The sequence below is a fragment of the Rhinopithecus roxellana genome, chromosome 1 (genome assembly GCF_007565055.1).
Source record: "Rhinopithecus roxellana isolate Shanxi Qingling chromosome 1, ASM756505v1, whole genome shotgun sequence".
Classification (NCBI taxonomy): Eukaryota; Metazoa; Chordata; class Mammalia; order Primates; family Cercopithecidae; genus Rhinopithecus; species Rhinopithecus roxellana.
In genome coordinates, this window is record NC_044549.1 from 58,336,478 (window position 1) to 58,353,873 (window position 17,396).

General features: G+C 41.8%; 1 protein-coding gene across 3 annotated transcripts in view; it reads right to left on the minus strand.

The window, feature by feature from the left end:
* Positions 1-17,094, minus strand: part of LOC115896940 (succinate--CoA ligase [GDP-forming] subunit beta, mitochondrial-like) — a 101,727-nt gene extending 84,633 nt beyond the window's left edge. For all 3 annotated transcript variants that reach the window (XM_030929113.1, XM_030929109.1, XM_030929111.1), the window contains exon 1: positions 16,966-17,094. In XM_030929113.1, the coding sequence (XP_030784973.1) occupies positions 16,966-17,049 (84 nt within the window). In that variant the 5' untranslated portion in view covers positions 17,050-17,094. The remainder of the gene's footprint in view (positions 1-16,965) is intronic.
* Between the last annotated feature and the right edge of the window lie 302 nt (positions 17,095-17,396).

Here is a 17,396-nt window from a genome sequence, read left to right on the forward strand (position 1 = left end):
TTTAGAAGATAACATGGGAGAAAACACTGTTGATGTAGGGCTTGATGAAGACTTCCTAGACATGACACAAAAATCTTGATCCATCCAAAAAATAGATAAATTGGACTTCATCAAAACTTAGAACTTTTGCTCTGTGAAAGAACTCTTAAGAGGATGAAAAGAAGCTATGGACTGTGAGAAAATATCTGCAAACCACACATCTGGCAAAGGACTAGTAAATTGAATATATAAAGAACTTTTACTACTCAACATTATAAAAACACAATCTAATTAGAAAATGGGCAAAAGATATAAAGAGACATTTCAATGAAGAACATATGGCAGATGGTAAATAAACACATAGAAAGATGTTCAACATCAGTAGCGATTAGTTGCAAATTAAGACCACAACGAGATATCACTACATACCAATTAGGACAGCTGAAACTAAAAATAAGAAAAGTTAACAATATGCAATGCTGGCAAGGATGTAGAGAAACTAGATCTCTCATACATTCCTAGTAGGAACAAAAATAGAAGAGCCACTCTGAAAAACAGTTTGGCAGTTTCTTAAAAAGCTAAACATACACTTAAAAATGACCTAGCAATTACACTCTTGGGCATTTATCCCAGAGAAATGAAAATGTTTGTCCAAACACTTCTACATGACTTTTACAGCAGTTTTATTTGTAACAGCCAAAAACTAGAAATAAATAAAATGTCCTTCAGTGGGGAGATAGTTTAAAAAAAAACAAACAAAAAACTGTGGTATATTCATACCACGGAATACAACTCAGCAATGAAAAAGAACAAGCTATTGATAAACTTGAATGGATCTCACCTGCCCATCTCTCCAAACTCCTCTCTTCCCCCTACTCATTCCTTCCCAGATACACTGGCTGCTTGTTACTTAAACATGCCAGGCACATACCCCCATCTCAGGGCCTCTGCACTTCCTGCTCCCTCTGCCTGGAACACCCTTTCCCCAGATTTCCCCATGGCTTACTCTTTCACTTCCTTCATGTCTTTGCTCAAATACCACCTTACAGATGACTACTTCCCGGGAAACGCTAATTAAAGGTACAACCCATTACTCACATTCTGTTCTTATTTTTCTTATCTCATCCTTCCTGCGTTATTTTTCTTAATAGCATATATGTCATCTGAACAACAGATAAAAATCTCTACCTTCTTTACAGAATCTTAGGATGGTAACGAACTTTGGAAATGATTCAATCCTAACACAGAAGCTAAGGCCATTCCGTACGGGCAATACAAACTTGTACATGGTCACTGGGAAAAAAACAATGCACAAAGAATATGCTTTGTTCCATTGTATCCTGGTGCCTAAAAATGTTCCAAGGTCATAGTAAATAGACAAATAGTACTTGCTGAAAGAATGAATTAAATATAGTTCATTCAATATATAAAGATAGTATATATTGGACTCTTCCTATCTTAGTGCCTCCCAAACTTCAGGTCACTCACATACCAACTTCAGTAATTTTCACAACAGATGCTTACCACAAGTAAAATTGTTAACTTGTTTAAGTCTACTGCCTATGTTTTTTACTTAAATACCTACTTTAGCCTCATCCTAAGCAGTAAGTATTTATAAAATTACAAATTTAGAATGCTACTTACATACTTTTCATAATATACAATGCATTACTATTACATATAAATGTTCATTAGGATATACCTAAAATCATTCTTGATGCCTGCCAATCAGCAGTCTGTGCACCACACTGAGGCGAATGCTGTCCTTCATGTGTCCTTCTAGTTTGCCAGACTTAGTTTAACAGGGGTCACAAGAAAGCAGGAACCCATAAACATGGTTAAACTTTAGAGAAATCTCAGAGATGAGAATGGCAGCCAAATAGCATTCCCCTTCTGACGTCAGCTGGAAAGGTGCGATACCCCCAATCCTTACTGTTTACAACCACAAGTGAAAGACCATAGTAACCCCTTGTCTATGCGGAGCTTTTCAAAGTTCACTAACAATTCCCCATCTCTAATTGTTTCCATTCCACAACTGAGGAAACTAAGGTTCAGAAAGGTAAACTGATTGACTTAAGGTCACATGATGTATGATTTTACCCAACATTTTCTGAGCTGTGTATCAATTCATGCACAATAGGTTACAGCACCAAATAAGCCCAAACATGAAGTAGCTCAACACAACACAACACAACCATGCTTCTTGCTAAAGTCACAGTCCTGGGAAGGTGAATATGTAGATAGGATAGTTCTCCTCCACAGAGGCTCCACCATCATAACCACACGGCTTCCAAATCAACTTGGTCATCACCACCTAACAGGAAGGGAAAAAACGTAAAGGAAACATACAGGAGTTCTTTATAAGCTGGACTGGCCTACAGCTCCTCTACTCACATTCCGTTGGTCTAGAGCTATTCGGTGGCCTTGTCCAGCTGCAAGGCAAGCTGGGAGATCCAGCACAGCCATGTGTCCAGAGAAAAGAAGACCTGGCTTCAGTTAACAGATGATAGTTCCTGGCATGTTTTTAAAGAAAGCTCTGTCAAGGCTTTCTTCTGTGTAGTTTATTGTAAAGTACATTAGAAAAAAATGTATATGTATCAGTAATTTACCAAGCCCATAATTTCATGGACAGTATTATTTATGGAGGGGCTCAAACGTGGATTTAAATATTGTTTAATAGTGAATAGATTTAGAAGAAAAATGTGAAGTCAATCATACTGATACTTACACGTCACAAAAAGCCCCAAAGAGGTATTACTATTACTTTACCCTTGATGAGAAGTGTTAAACCAGTTGTCTGAGGCACAAAGCTAGTAAGTGGCTTACATGTCACATTAGCCATGGAAGGATCCTGCAGCAGATGCTCTCAGCACTCCATCTGCAGGACCTCAGATGGCTCCACCATTTTTATACAGACTCACTGTGTACTCTTACTCCCAAGAGCAGCCCCGGCAGGTCTTTGTCTTGAGATGCTGAAGACAACATGCCCTTAAAGAAACTTGAAGAGGGTATATAAATACGTCAACTCTCTTGCCCCTAACTGCAACTCTGAGGTATAACCTACACAGTTTCCATAGCTGTCCTGTGGAATTAAGCAAAGTTACCCTCTTTGTGATTCAGTTTAATAACACACCCTTCTCAGCCTCCTTCCCTTCAACTTCTCCAAACTCCTTTGAGTTTTTCCTGAGAATACCTCCCCGAAAAATCACTTTCACATGAATCCTTTTCTCAGGATCTGTGACCAGGGAACAATAAGAAAACTAGTAGGGTTACTATGGTCCAAAGTTCCCCAAACAAGAGTCACTCATACACAATTCTTGCTGGCTAATTTTCACCCACTATTTGCCTACTGGCATAACCGTACCAGCTTTTTATCAGGCTCCTTTTTCAACTACTGCTATTACTTACTCCTTTCTTTCTTTCATTAGAACCCTCAGAAGTGATTTCACTTTTATGTTCATTATTGTTCATTTATAATCAGCTTTTGATTGCATGATGATTGTTCTTAAATTTCAACTTTAGACTGCTGAAGAAAAACAGTGCTTGGTGTTATGCTTCTGATTACCAAAAATCAGCTGAATTAAGTTACAAAACTGAATTTCAAAAGGCCTGGAACATAGGCATTAAAATGTAGTGTTTTTGTTTAACCTTGGGTGAGCTGTCTGAATAAAGAGAATGGTTAAAAACTAAGTGAGATTAAAAATAATAATGAGGTTTGCTGGATTTATTTAAAATCAAAATAAAAAATACCAAAATTGATATATCTGAAAAAGGCTCTGCATTTATTCCAATCTCTTGCTATTGTTTAAAATATTTCTAGAGCTCCTATTTGGGAAATGACATCAAACCTGTGCCCCTTTTCTTGGAATATTCTTCCCAATTGCAACTTGTTTGTCTTTAAGTCGATTTCACTTGTAGAAATGGACAGAGCTTCTCAAATCCAACACTAGCAAATAAGGTGTAGGAAACAATGTTTTGGTTGGAAAACAAGTGCAGGAAGCATAAAGCAAAAAAATTGATGGCCGTGGTCCATGAGCTAGCTCTCCAAGCAGCCAGGAAAGCATACTTCTCCAGCCTAAGTTCAGAGACTCCAGAAATGCCAAGGTGAAAAAGCAAAGGCTCATCTGGTCACATATTAGGTTGGTGCAAAATTACAAATTTCAAAAACCACAATCACTTTTGCACCAACCTACAATTTCAGATATGTTTGATCAAAAAACTCAATCACACCCACATTGTCTCAAGGCAGGGTGGTTCTGGAGGTCTGTGAGGTCAAAACTATTTTCATAATAATACTAGGATGACTTTGTCACTCTCATTCTTCACAAATGTACGGAGCACAAAAAGTTCATTAATGTGTGTATTAGTATCCTAGGACTGGCATACAAAGTACCATATACTGGGTATCCTAGGACTGGTATACAAAGTACCCACATACTGGGTGGCTGAAACAACAGAAAGGTGTTCTCTCACAGTTTAGGAGGCTTAAGGTCTGAGATCAAGGGATCAGAAGGGTTGGTTTCTTCTGAGGGCTGTGAGGGAGAATCTGGTCCATGCCTCTCTCCTAGCTTCTATTGGTTCACAGGCAATCTTTGGTGTTCCTGGCTTGCAAAAGCATCACTGCTTTCATCTTCACATGGCTTTCTCCCTGGGTGTGTGTGCCCAAGTATAAATTTTCTCTTTTTATAAAGACACCAGTCATATTGAATTAGGGCCCTTCCTAATGACCTCATTTTAACTTGATTTTCTCTCTCTATCTCCTACCTTCTTTCTCCTTTGGAGATAGAGTCTTTACAGAGAAAATCAAGCTATATTAGGTCACATTCTGAGATACTGAAGGTTAGATTTCAACATAGGAATTTTGTGGGGGACACAATTCTACCCACTATCAGGCATAATTCAGTGGACCCATGTGAGTGGCATCCTGAAGAAATGTGCAGGGCAACAGCTGTGACAACAAGGAAGTTGTTTAAAATCTCTGAGGCACAGTTTGCTCCTCTTTAAAATGGGCTTAGTAGCCAGGCATGGCGGCTCACACCCGTAATCTCAGCACTTTAGGAGGCTGAGGTGGGAGGATCACTTGAAGCCACAAGCCTGGGCAACCAAGCAAGACCTTGTCTCTACAAAATTAAAAAAAAAAAAATTTGCCAGGCATAGTGGCATGCACCTGTAGTCCCAGCTAATCTAGAGGCTGAGAACAAAGGATTCCTTGTGCCCAAAAGTTCAAGGCTGCAGTGAGCTGTTATATGGTCTTGCCACTGCACTCCAGCCTGGGTGACACAGCAAGACTCCACCTCTACATAAATAAGTAAATAAAATAAAATGAGCTTAGCAATGGCTATAATAATGCCTTCCTCCTAGGGCTGCCATGAATACTCAACATGATAATCCTCCTCAAGTGCACAGCGCCAAGCCTAGTCCACAGAATGTGCCTGATAAACATCAGGTGTCTATTTGTATATGTGCTTCACTTCAGGTTATCCAGACGCTATTAATAGCCATTGTACAGGCACATGGTCCAAAAGTACTCAGTGTTTGTGTTCATTTTTGAACTTGGTGGTGAAAGGAGGTGTTCCCTACCATTTTCACTTTACAAACATTTATTCTGTGATTTAAACCACAACTACTATGACTGCCATCACTCACTGATCACCAGAAATCGGGTAAATCATTATCTTACTTGTTTTTATTCATCTTTTTGAAATGTATGTAGAGCTTACATTTAATTCAGTGTTTAATATTAGCGGTGTTTTTGGTCTTTGGAAGTTTGCTGATGTTTCTGTGACCTGAAGTAAGCTGAATTTAAAAACTCTGGTTTACATCAATTAGCCTACGGAAAACTGGTTTGCTTTATGGTGAAACCATTTCTGTACTCCAAGGCTGTGTAATTAACTCCTTATCCTCTGCCTACATTCAGTGCCGAAATGGGTATGGAAGCAGAGAACAAACTGGAATGCCTTTAGTGAGGACTTACAGTATCCCCAGAAGCCTGCCGTGCTCTCAGGACACCAAACACATCTCACTGTAATTGCCTATTCCTCATCAGTCTCCAACAAACTAGACTGTAGGTTCCTTAAAGGTAGCAGCTGTCTCACATCCCCAAGCTTCCTACAAACCCACCATCTACTGGGCCTAATAGTGGACCTGTGCTGCATCTGACCCACGGAAAGAATAAATATGAATATTTAACAGAAATAGTATCAGGAAAGATATTTCTTTTTTTTTTTTCTTTTTTTTTTTTTTTGAGACGGAGTCTCACTCTGTCGCCCAAACTGGAGTGCAGTGGCCGGATCTCAGCTCACTGCAAGCTCTGCCTTTCGGGTTCACGCCATTCTCCTGCCTCAGCCTCCCGAGCAGCTGGGACTACAGGCGCCCGCCACCTTGCCCGGCTAGTTTTTTGGATGTTTTAGTAGAGACGGGGTTTCACCGGGTTAGCCAGGATGGTCTCGATCTCCTGACCTTGTGATCCGCCCGTCTCGGCCCCCCAAAGTGCTGGGATTACAGGCTTGAGCCACCGTGCCCGGCAAGATATTTCTTAATAGACATTTTAGTTGGACATGGGAAACTGAAAATGTAGCCCAAGCTACATATCAGACAACATTTCTACTCAGGTGAATGTTAACATAAGGTATACCTCCATTGAACACTCATGTTCATAGCAGCATTATTCATATAGCCAAAAAGAGAAAGCAACCCAAGTGTCCACCGACAAATTAATGGATAAACAAAATGATATATACGCATATCATGGAATATTATTCAGCCTAATAAGGAAGGAAATTTTTGCACGTGCTACAACATAGATGAACTTTTAAGACATTATGCTAAATGAAATAAGCCAGTCATAAAAGAATAGCTATAGTATGAATCTTCTTAGATAAGGTTCCTAGAGTAGTCAAATTCACAGAGATCAAAAGTAAAACAGCGGTTGGCAGGGACTAGGGGAAAAGACTAGGGATATGGGGGAGTTAGCATTGAATGGGTATAAAGTTTTAGTAGGGGAGGATGAATAAGTTCAGGAAATGGATGTTGGTGATGGCTGCCTAACGATATGAATATAAAACAATGCCAGAGTATGGTTAAAATGGCAAAATGGTAAAAACGGCAAAAATGGTTAAAATGGTCAATTTGATATCCTGTATATTTTAATACAATAATAAATACATAACAAAAATTTTAAATTAAAGAATATACGCATTCATTTTTTTAGTACCTTTAGAAGCTTTGGAAATCAAAAACAAGGTTTCAGAGACAAAAAAGGCACTTAATGATCCAAATTTTTAATCAAAAATGCAATTCCTTTGCTACCTCCCTCAACACCCTAAAAGTTGATCACAAAACACTGCTTTGTGTCAATAATTAATTTTACCTAAATTATGATAATGTTGCTTAAGGTCAAAATTCCAGGAAAAAGATTCTACTGACCTGAAAAGAAGGACTCTGAAGTATGCAGGAGGAAACAGATTCATTCTGTAGCACAGGACAAAACATCTTCAAGAAAGGAACACTGTGACTCTCGGCTTACCATAACATTACTGATATACTGCCAATATTAAGCAAAATGAAATACCACCACTAAATATTCTCACTTGGGGCCCTTTAACATAAAGAAAATTTAGTATTTTTCTCTCGTCTTCCCATAAAGTTTAACTCTGTAAGTTTCCCCCCATGTTAAAATTATATTTTATATAAAATATAGTCATAAAAGCTATTTTATACCGGTCAGAAAAGCCTCATCATAAACTCACATCAAACAAAAAAGGAAGGATCCATTACACACTCACAACATGCTATGCTGTGAGTTTTGGACGTGGGACTCCAATCCTAAAAGCGCCCTCAGGCCCAGGCTCACTTAGGACCAGTCACAAGCCTTCTGCCTCCATATCCAACCATCCTACTCAACACTCAGCCATTCAGTCCTTCTGCATCATTTTAAAATTCATGAGGATAATCTGTTTACAACTTCGCCATCTCAAAATTTACTTAGTTTTTCTAATGTGCCAAATAGCACGTATATTTTTTTCCATGGTAATTATAAAAAAGTTAAAAACTGAAAAATTCTTTTTTTCCCTGTATTGTTGGCTTTCAATTTTAATGATACATCACTTTAAAAGTGCCCTGAATCTTAACAAAGAAACACTCATCATTAATAGTTTATTCCCTTAATCAAAAATAATTAATAACTCTCCGCTTTCTTTGTATTACTTAATAAAGGCCTACGTAAGCCCTCAGGCTGAAATGAGAAGGCATACGAGAACTGGTTTCCCCCTCCTTCCTTTCAAAGGTAGGGAAGGACTTAGTAACTCAAATAAGTCCTTCAAGTCCAGGTGGTATAACACAGCATCTCAACAACAGGTAGGAGAATACAAGCAGAAGCTGGTGATAAAAAGCGAAGGATAAAAAACAGTTCCTTATAAAAATGTGAAGAGATCTCCACTGATAAGGAAAAAACTTTAATATTTTCTGGTAAAGCTAAAATGCTGATCTCTACTTCCAGTCAATGCTGTGGGCACATCAATCAATGCTGTGGGTGTGGGGATGGGAGGGGAAGAGTGGGGAGGGAAGAAAATGGTGCCCTAAATGGATCAGGCCACTCCCCAGACACTGTACCCAGAACCCTGAGCCCTGCTTCGGGCAGGGAGGAAAGCATGGTGCTGTTCCTCTCCACAGGCCTCCCGACTTAAGCCACAGACAGTAACATGGAGGTGGATACCTTACTTAAAACCAGACAATATTGAAACAATAAAGTTTGGCAGGGCGCAGTGCCTCACACCTGTAATCCCAGCACTTTGTGAGGCCCAGGTGGGCAGATCACCTGAGGTCAGGAGTTCAAGACCAGCCTGGCCAACATGGTGAAACTCCGTCTCTACTAAAAATACAAAAATTAGCCAGGTGTGGTGGTGTACACCTATAATTCCAGCTACTTGGGAGGCTGAGTCAGGAGAATTACTTGAACCTGGGAGTCGGAGGTTGCAATGAGCCAAGATCTCACCACTGCACTCAAGCCTGGGCAACAGAGTGAGACTCTGTCTGAAAAAATATAAATAAAAATAAATAAATTCAGCTTTCAGAGATACTGAAATGTGAAAAAGAAAAAAAAAAGGAATCTTACAAGGAAATATAAGTAATTGTCACAAGATCACAAAGCTATGGATTGCTGAAGGCAAGAGTTAAACCCAGGCCGTCTGATTCCACTCATGGTATATGTCTAGCGTCCTGGCGTAATGACTCATGGCACTGAACCAGTGCCAAAGCCGCCCAAATGATCTCCATTCTTGCATTTCTCCAACCCTCTCCACACTATATCCAGAAAGAGTACTCTAAGCATTAAACTGCCCTTGCCACTTCACTATCTAAAACCCTTCAATGGCTCCCCATTGCCCTCCTCAAGAATAAGCTTAGCTTCATTACCAGGCCTACTAGGATCAGCAATCTTGTCCTTGCTGTTGTCTCTGGCCTCATTTCTCACCTCAAACTCTATAAGGCAGCCCTCCTGAACCTCCTTAGGGCTCTCAAGTCACAACTCTAGGACTAAGACAGCCCACAAATGGAAATACAGCAAGCACAGGGAGAAATGGATGGGAGCAGAAAAAAAGATGCCAGTCCCCCCACTCCCACCCACAGGACCCAAACTTACACAAACCATTCCTCGTGCTTTGCCATGTCTCCATTATCAATTCATATATTATGCCAATATCCCTCCAATTTTAAAATAAAAATTAAATTCAGAGGTAAATGTTAGAAATCTATGCATTCATGGCCACTGCCTAAGTCCTATTCTTTTGGAATCATTTGTAGAAAGGGTAAAAGCTGACCATACCCAGTACACTGATCAAAGTCTGAACTCAGAATACCAGGAAATTCCGTCCTCCAACACCATCCCCCAAAGCCCACTCTGCAAAGGCAATGAAATTTCACAATTTCTCCAGCATTCTTGAAATGCTGAGAGCAGTAGTTTGTGCTAAGAGGACAGTGAAAGGCATGTCCCGGGTGGCCTCTGGTTCATGCTGTGGCTACTGCCAATTCTTTAAGTGTTCCCTCAGCTCAAATCTTTGATGCACGAGGCCCAGCAGCCGTCACTGCTAAGTCAACATTGAGACGTGTAAATGTTTCTGAAATGAGTTCAACAACCAGGATGGTACAATTAAGCTTCCCATGTGAGCCTCCCCACTGCCACGTCAGGCCTCACCAGACGTTAAACCCAACTATGGGATCCTGAAGATAATCAGAGCCCAGCAGGCAGACCTTCACCCCTCTAAGCCTCAGATTCCCCAGAAGTAAACCGGGAACAATAACTCCTATTTCACATGGCTACTGCAAGGACTAAGTGAAATAAAATGTATGGAAGCACCAAGCCAGTGACTAACCCTGAGATGGGAGCACATGATAAATGCTTACTGAATCTGGGAAAGCAAAAATTATTCTAGCTCAATAAAGCCTTTAGAAAAGGCCAGCGAATTTAGCTTCAAATTCAGTGCAAGAGAAATAATCATCCTGGGCCCACCATCAGGTCATATGCCAAATGTCTTAAATATCACCTTATTTAATCTTTGTAACCATCTGTGCAAACGATCCCCTTTTCGTAACAGTAGATCGAGGCTCTGTCAGGTTCAATAATTTGCTCCAGGTTGCAGAGAAAGAACATGGGATATCCCATAAGAATTTAAACTCAGTTGAATTTGAACCCAGACTTCGGATCTTTAATCCCCCTACTACTCTGTTGCCAAAACCCTGAAGCCAGAGAAAGACAAAGGTGGATAAGAGTCCAGAGAGGGCAACCATGCTGAGTTGATTAGCACACCTTCATCAGCACAAGTCCAAATGAACAAAAGCGAGTGTCACTCAAGGGCAAAGAGATAGGGAAAGGTAAGCAATCAGTTTAACTGCCTAGTTCAGCCCAAACAGGATCTTTCAGAGACAGAGCTTAATGATTTAACAGCGTAAGTCCTTTATCAGCATGAGGCGGCTAACTCCCTGGCACTGTGATTTTAAGCAAATGACTATAGGGCCTCTCTATGCCTCTGATTGCTTCTATAAAACATGGAGACTGTGAAATCTCCCTTGCAGTGATGTTGTAAGGGTTAAAGAAATAAAGTGTGGAGATTACTTCATACAGTCTTATTACATACTACACGCCTAAGGAATAGGTCTACGATTATGAAGGCCCTTTCACAACTAGGATTTCTAGAGCCCCTTCCTTCTTCCTCATTTGCTGAAATGAGCCACATCACCCCTCAACTTTGCCTGTTCCTTACCTCCCCCTTCCTTCTCTGTGCCCCCCACTCATTCACTGAGACCACAAATACTTACTCAATACCTACTCGGGCCAGCTGGGGAATCACGCTGTTACATTAAGCTGTATCACTTTGCCTCCGTGGAGCTTACATTCTCACATTTGTAGGAGATCGGGGAAGACAGTCGATAAATAACACTAGCAGGTACAGTCAAGTGTGATAAACAACAAAGCAGATAAGATTACAGAGAATAATCCCTGGAAAGGCGGGGCCGGGTAAGATAATTAGGAAAAAGCCTATTTGAAGAATCAACTTTGAATCAGAAAGCTGATGGAGAGAGAGATCAGGCAATGAATGATCAGAGGGAATAGTGCTGCAGACACAGGGTACGTGGTTGACAGAGGCCAACTGTGTCTTACAAGGCTAAGAACACAGCTCAACTGCAGCACCCACTATGTTTTAGTGTAACTATGGGTTTATAGGCCAGTTGTACCAATAACCTCTGTGCCCTCTTAAGGTAGGAGCCATGTGTCTCTTCTTCCTGTCTGCATTCACTCAGTCATATTTATCTGCCCAACATTCTATTAAGCATGAGGTGTAATAAGCATTCAGAAAATATTTGCTACATAAAAGATACTTGTTTGATTTTCAGTTGTGGGGGTTAAATTATTCCCTGCTGAGTTCTGGGCTTTCTGAAGCCCCATTCAGACTTCCTTGTATACCTGAAAGTGCCATTGTCCCTCAACTTCTGCTACCCACCGCCTCTCCCTTCTCCATACTAAAGTGCTCACTACAACTATTCTCCCCCTGTTCTCTCACCTCTGCCTCTGCATGAATTCACCTGGACTGCCTTCTCCATCACCTCCACCTTCCTCACAAACTCTCAGGATTAACTTACAAATTTCATTAGTGTACTGATATTATCATTTGTTCAAACATTTCCAAATCTCTCAAGTTCTTCAGTAAAATTTTTCCTTCAAGTAACAGAAAGTGATGCATCAAGTGACAATTGAAGATTGAGTGGTAAAGACAGTTGAAGGACAAATGATCTGAGGTTACTTTTGTAATTTCTTTTCCTCCCCCAAATATGCCATATTCCTGTGACTTTCTGGGCTTTGCGCCTACAGAACTAGACCAGGGTACAAGGGCAGGAAAGTTCTCACTACTGTGGGTCTGTGCACTCAATCACTCACCCATAAAAGAAATGCCTTATTTACAGTAAAAAAAAAAACCAATTTGGGACAAAAGCTATCACTTAATGGTCTTCCCCACAAGGAAGGTCAATAGTTTAGCATCTAAATTATTTGAGATGGATTCCCTTTTCTAAAAGCAGAAATTGCAGCTGTACTTCATTTTAAAAAAAGAAAAATGTCAAATATGTATTCTCCTAGGCAAGAGGCAGATATAGGTAAGTCACAACTTCCAATGCAGCTGCCACAGCCTCATTTAGCTGATAAGAACTTGCACATAACCTTTAGTCCTTCACTTATAAAAGCCATGCATGTATCTTTCTCCTCCCACTTCTGTAAAGGCAGAAAATTAGGCTGGAGCCATTCTTTCTGAGTATACAACAGCAGGGGCATGGGTTTAAGCAGTTTTCTTCGACAACATACATTCCTCTGTGAGTCCCTGGACAGAAGCTCTGGGCTGCACTGAAAACATACAACAATGATACTAAAATTGGAGGCCTGGCCAGGCACAGTGGCTCACATCTGAAATCCCAACACTTTGGGAGGCCGAAGGGGACAGATCACTTGAGGTCAGGAGTTTGAGACGAACCTGGCCAACATAGTGAAACCCCATCTCTACTAAAAATACAAAAATCAGCCAGGTGTGGTGGCGGGCACCTGTAGTACCAGCTACTCAGGAGGCCACGGCAGGAGAATCGCTTGTACCCAGGAGGAGGAGGTTGTCGTGAGCCAAGATCATGCCACCACACTCCAGCCTGGGTGAAAGACTGAGACTCTTTAAAAAAAAAAAAAAAAAGTAAATAAAATTGGAGGCCTGAAAGGCAGTGCTTCTCCTACAAGAGAGCTCCATGAACTTCAACTAGCCATAAGAGAGGGGAAATACCCTAAAAGACAACGAAACTGTGCTTAGACTTAACTAAGAACCATTTCAAACTCAGTGCCCTCAGCCAACATTTCCCCTAAGACTTGACTGGCAGCATGCACTCGTATCTTGCCCACCATGGCAGTGCCTTGCTATATTACACCACCAAGTACTGCACACTCTGTTCACTTGGCTATATGGACACAGCAATATGGCCCCTGTCTACCAGGATTTAGGTCTTTGGAAAGACTTCTAACCATGGTTAGACTCTTACTGCTAAATTCACTGAACACTACTCTGCTAAAAGTTTCACAGTCAGCCTAACTTAGATTTATAATAGGGGGCATGTACAGTACATTAATTACATGCCTGTGCTTTGGCTGCCAGGACTGGGATTCAGCCTCTGTAGGGTTTAAACCCCCTGAAAACTCCTTAGCAGACCCTGCAGGTCTCCACGCGATTTGGCCCTTGTCTTCCTCTCAGACCTAGTCTACTACCACTTTCCCCCTCTAATTACCTAGACATGCCCAGCTCATTCTCATCTCAGTCTTTGCACTTGCTGTCTGTTCTGCCTAACGGCACTGTTCCCTTTAGTCTCACTTAGCTGGCTACCTTTCATCACTCATGTCTCAGCTCAAATGTCAAAAAGGCCATCTCCAGGGTCACTTACATATAATGCTGAGCAATGTCAAGTATGTGTATGCATATATATAATTCCAACTACATAAAGTACAAAAATGAACAAAACCAGTGTTATAAGTCAGGGGACTGGTGGACCTTTGTAGGGTGGAGGTAGTGACAGGCAGGAGCACCAGGGGGCCTCTGGGTTGTTGTTAAATGATCATTTTCTTGATCTGTACCTAGTTAGCCGGGCGTGCATTCAGTTTATGAAAATTCATCAAGTTGTTCATTTATAATTGTGCATTTTTCATGACATCTGCTATTTCAGTTTTAAAAAATTATGCCAATCAAAAACACACCCTGTGAAATAGGTCTCCTCTGATCATCCAGTCTAAACTACCCTACTGTGAAGCTATTCATTCTCCATCCCATGACCCTGACTGATTTTCTTCATAGAATTTGTGATTGGCTGAAATCATTTTCATTATTGGTTATATGTGTACTGGCTCACTCTCTCCCACCTCCATTAAAATAAAGTATCACATGGCCAAAGACTCTGCCTGCCTCATTCACCACCCCCAAACCCCAGGGCCTACAACAGTCCTGCCAAATGGTATGGGCTGAATAAAAACTATATGAAAGATAAGAAATGACTAAAGTGGACCCTTTAAGGGCATATTATCAATCAAAAGTCAAAGTAGTAAAGCTAAGAGCAAAGGTTAAAAAAAAAAAACTTCAATGACACTAAGAATCAGGAATATGTGTCAAATGTTAAATTTAACCATAGGGAGGGGGAAGACAAAATGTCATTCTATGAGTATCTTTGACAGACCAGTTAAAGTTATTTCTCTAAGCAGAAACTGGGTCTTTTATTTCTGTAGAGACAACAGTTTTTCACAAGGCCTGGTGGTACAAAGTAGGTCTGGGCCAAGAGTGGCAACAGATTTCTGGGATACTTGGTGAGGATTCTTAAGTATGATGGGAGAAGTGGGCCATGTTTAACTGTAATGTCTGCCACAGGCAAGGGACTATGCAGACATATCAAATCAGTGTACATGAAACAGATCATAGGAAGCACCTAAGAATTTGAAAATAGGCTTTCCTACAAGTCATGAGCAATACTCACCATTTTTATGGACAATTCTAAGATGGTCATAAAGAAAAAAATAAAAATGTATCTGTGGTGCTAATGACTTGGATGTTATACAGTTACTACTGGTATGCAGATTAATTTGTATGTTGATATAATTTATTTTCATGAGGAAGGATATACTCACCAGGAAACAGCATGGTGTAACAGAAACGTAAAGGTAAGCCTTTACTCTGGAATGCCACAAACTCTCACTGTAACCTTGAATGCGTCATCGAACTTCTTTAGGCCTCAATTTCTCTACCCATGAAATGAGCTGGCTGGACTAAATGATTGCTAATGTCCATTTTCAGTTGTTGGACATTGTATACATTTCTATCTTTAAAAAAAAACCTATTTTTGTCTTCTAAGACACTACAGAATAACAGATCATCCACAAGTATGTAAATCATAGTAACCAGATGGGGTGTGCGAACAGATCTTTTTACCCAGTTTTCTTGACAAACCAAGAGTATCTCTCCCCAACCAGATTTTCTCCTGTTTTGCGTTCAGCCTCTTGTTTCTTGGTTAGGCATGTAGGCTTCACATACTTCAGCTAAACACTCTGCATTTTAGGGTTCTCTGTACAATTCATGAGTTTTCACTGCCCTGGGCCCCATGTTTCTCATCAATTCAAGTCTACACTCATGGTTAGCACCCTAGTTCTTGCTTTTTCTAACACTTAAATAATGAATAAGACTTAACTCACCTGGAGGTATTCTTACTGTATTACAACAGTTATTAGTGAGTTTTAATTAGACAAAACTGCCATTCCTTTTGCTACCTCACTATACTGTCAAGCACCGATTAAGAATATTACAGTAGTAAGTATTAGCACCTTTTAAATTTACATTAACAACAACAGAGAAATGAGAAGGCGGGAAACGAAAGGAGAGGGGTAAAAATAGCTCACAGATGTCATAATGAACCAAAGTTTAGAGTAACTCAAAAAACCGTCAATCGCTATTTTTTAAATTTTCTAAAAAACTATACTATGCACATCCTGGTTAAAATTGTATGAGTGATAATTTGCCTCTCATCAATTAAAAATGGGGAAATAGGCAAGGCATTAACTCTGCTGTGGCTAAATCCCTGACTGTGCTTTTTTTAAAAGGGGAGAGAGATAATCTACGGAGACTAACCAGTTCAGTGGTTGAGTGATTTCTCCAAGAGTCATCACCAACTCAAAACTTCCCTTAAGTCCTTCTGACTACTGTAACGCTTGCCATCTGCACAAGGTAAAAATCTCCTAGAGGCCAAGTTCCAATCGTTATCCAGCCCACCACTGACCCTCTTTGGTTTCATTCTCCATCGACAAGGAGGACATGGACTGGGTCAACTGTCTAATGCGTTTTAGTGACAGGCCTGATTTTTCACTGAAAAGAGGAGAAAGATCGTTTACCATTTTTCTGCTTGACCCATGGATTTGACCAACTCAGGCACCTTAACAGTCTGCAAAAGCAGGTAGCCCGCAGGAAGTTCACCCTGGGGGGTGAGTTCCTAGTTGGGCTGAAATGGGTTTCCAGGCATGTTTATCACGTGGCCTAAATGTGCTCAGGGTTAGTGCGAGCCGTCTGAAAAGCAGAATTAGTATAGCTGACAATAAAACCTCTGGACTCCAAAACCCGGTCCGAGAAACTTTTCTTAAACTTGCGTCCGGCGCCTGCTTCAGCGCCTTCGCCGTGAGCCTGAGGGGCAGACAGCGGCGACTCCCGTGCTTTGGGTCGCTCACACCCCAAGGCACCCGGGGCCACCCCCGCGCCGCCCCTGCCCCACACTGGAGCGGGGGTCCCTCCTGGACCCGGGTGCGGCGCCGCGGCGCCTCCCGAGGTGGGGCGCCCGAGGGGCCGCGCACGGGGCCAGGCGGAGAGCAAGAGCCGCAGGGAGCTAGGGGAGCCCGGGCAGGCGGGCGCCGCTGTCAGCGCTCGCAGTTCCTGCCTCCACGCTCACCTGGGACCCGACCGCCAGGAAGCGGGGCCGCAGTGCTAGGGCTCGCAGAAGCTTCCCGGCCTGCGTTGCCACGGGGGACGCCATCTTAAACAGGAAACCCAGCAAGGGGCAGTAGGGCGGGCGCGGGCAGGGGAAAGAGGCGGAGGAGGAGTGGCGGGAGGAGGGGTCGGAGCAGAAGCAGGCGGGAGGAGGAGGCAGAGGCGGGCCTGGCCAGGCCGGCCCCCTGGGTCCCCGGGGCGCAGGCGTTCCTAAGGCCGCAGAGCTCTCGGTCCCCGACCTGGCCCAGGTTCACTTTGAGCGGTCCCAAGGCCTCAGGGCCTACTGTGCAGTCCCCGGGTTATGGTTCTGAGCAAAGACAGAGCCGGAGCCCTGCGGTCTTGGGGCTCAAACAGTCCCTGGATGGCCAAACAAGCGAATATTCGCCATGGCAG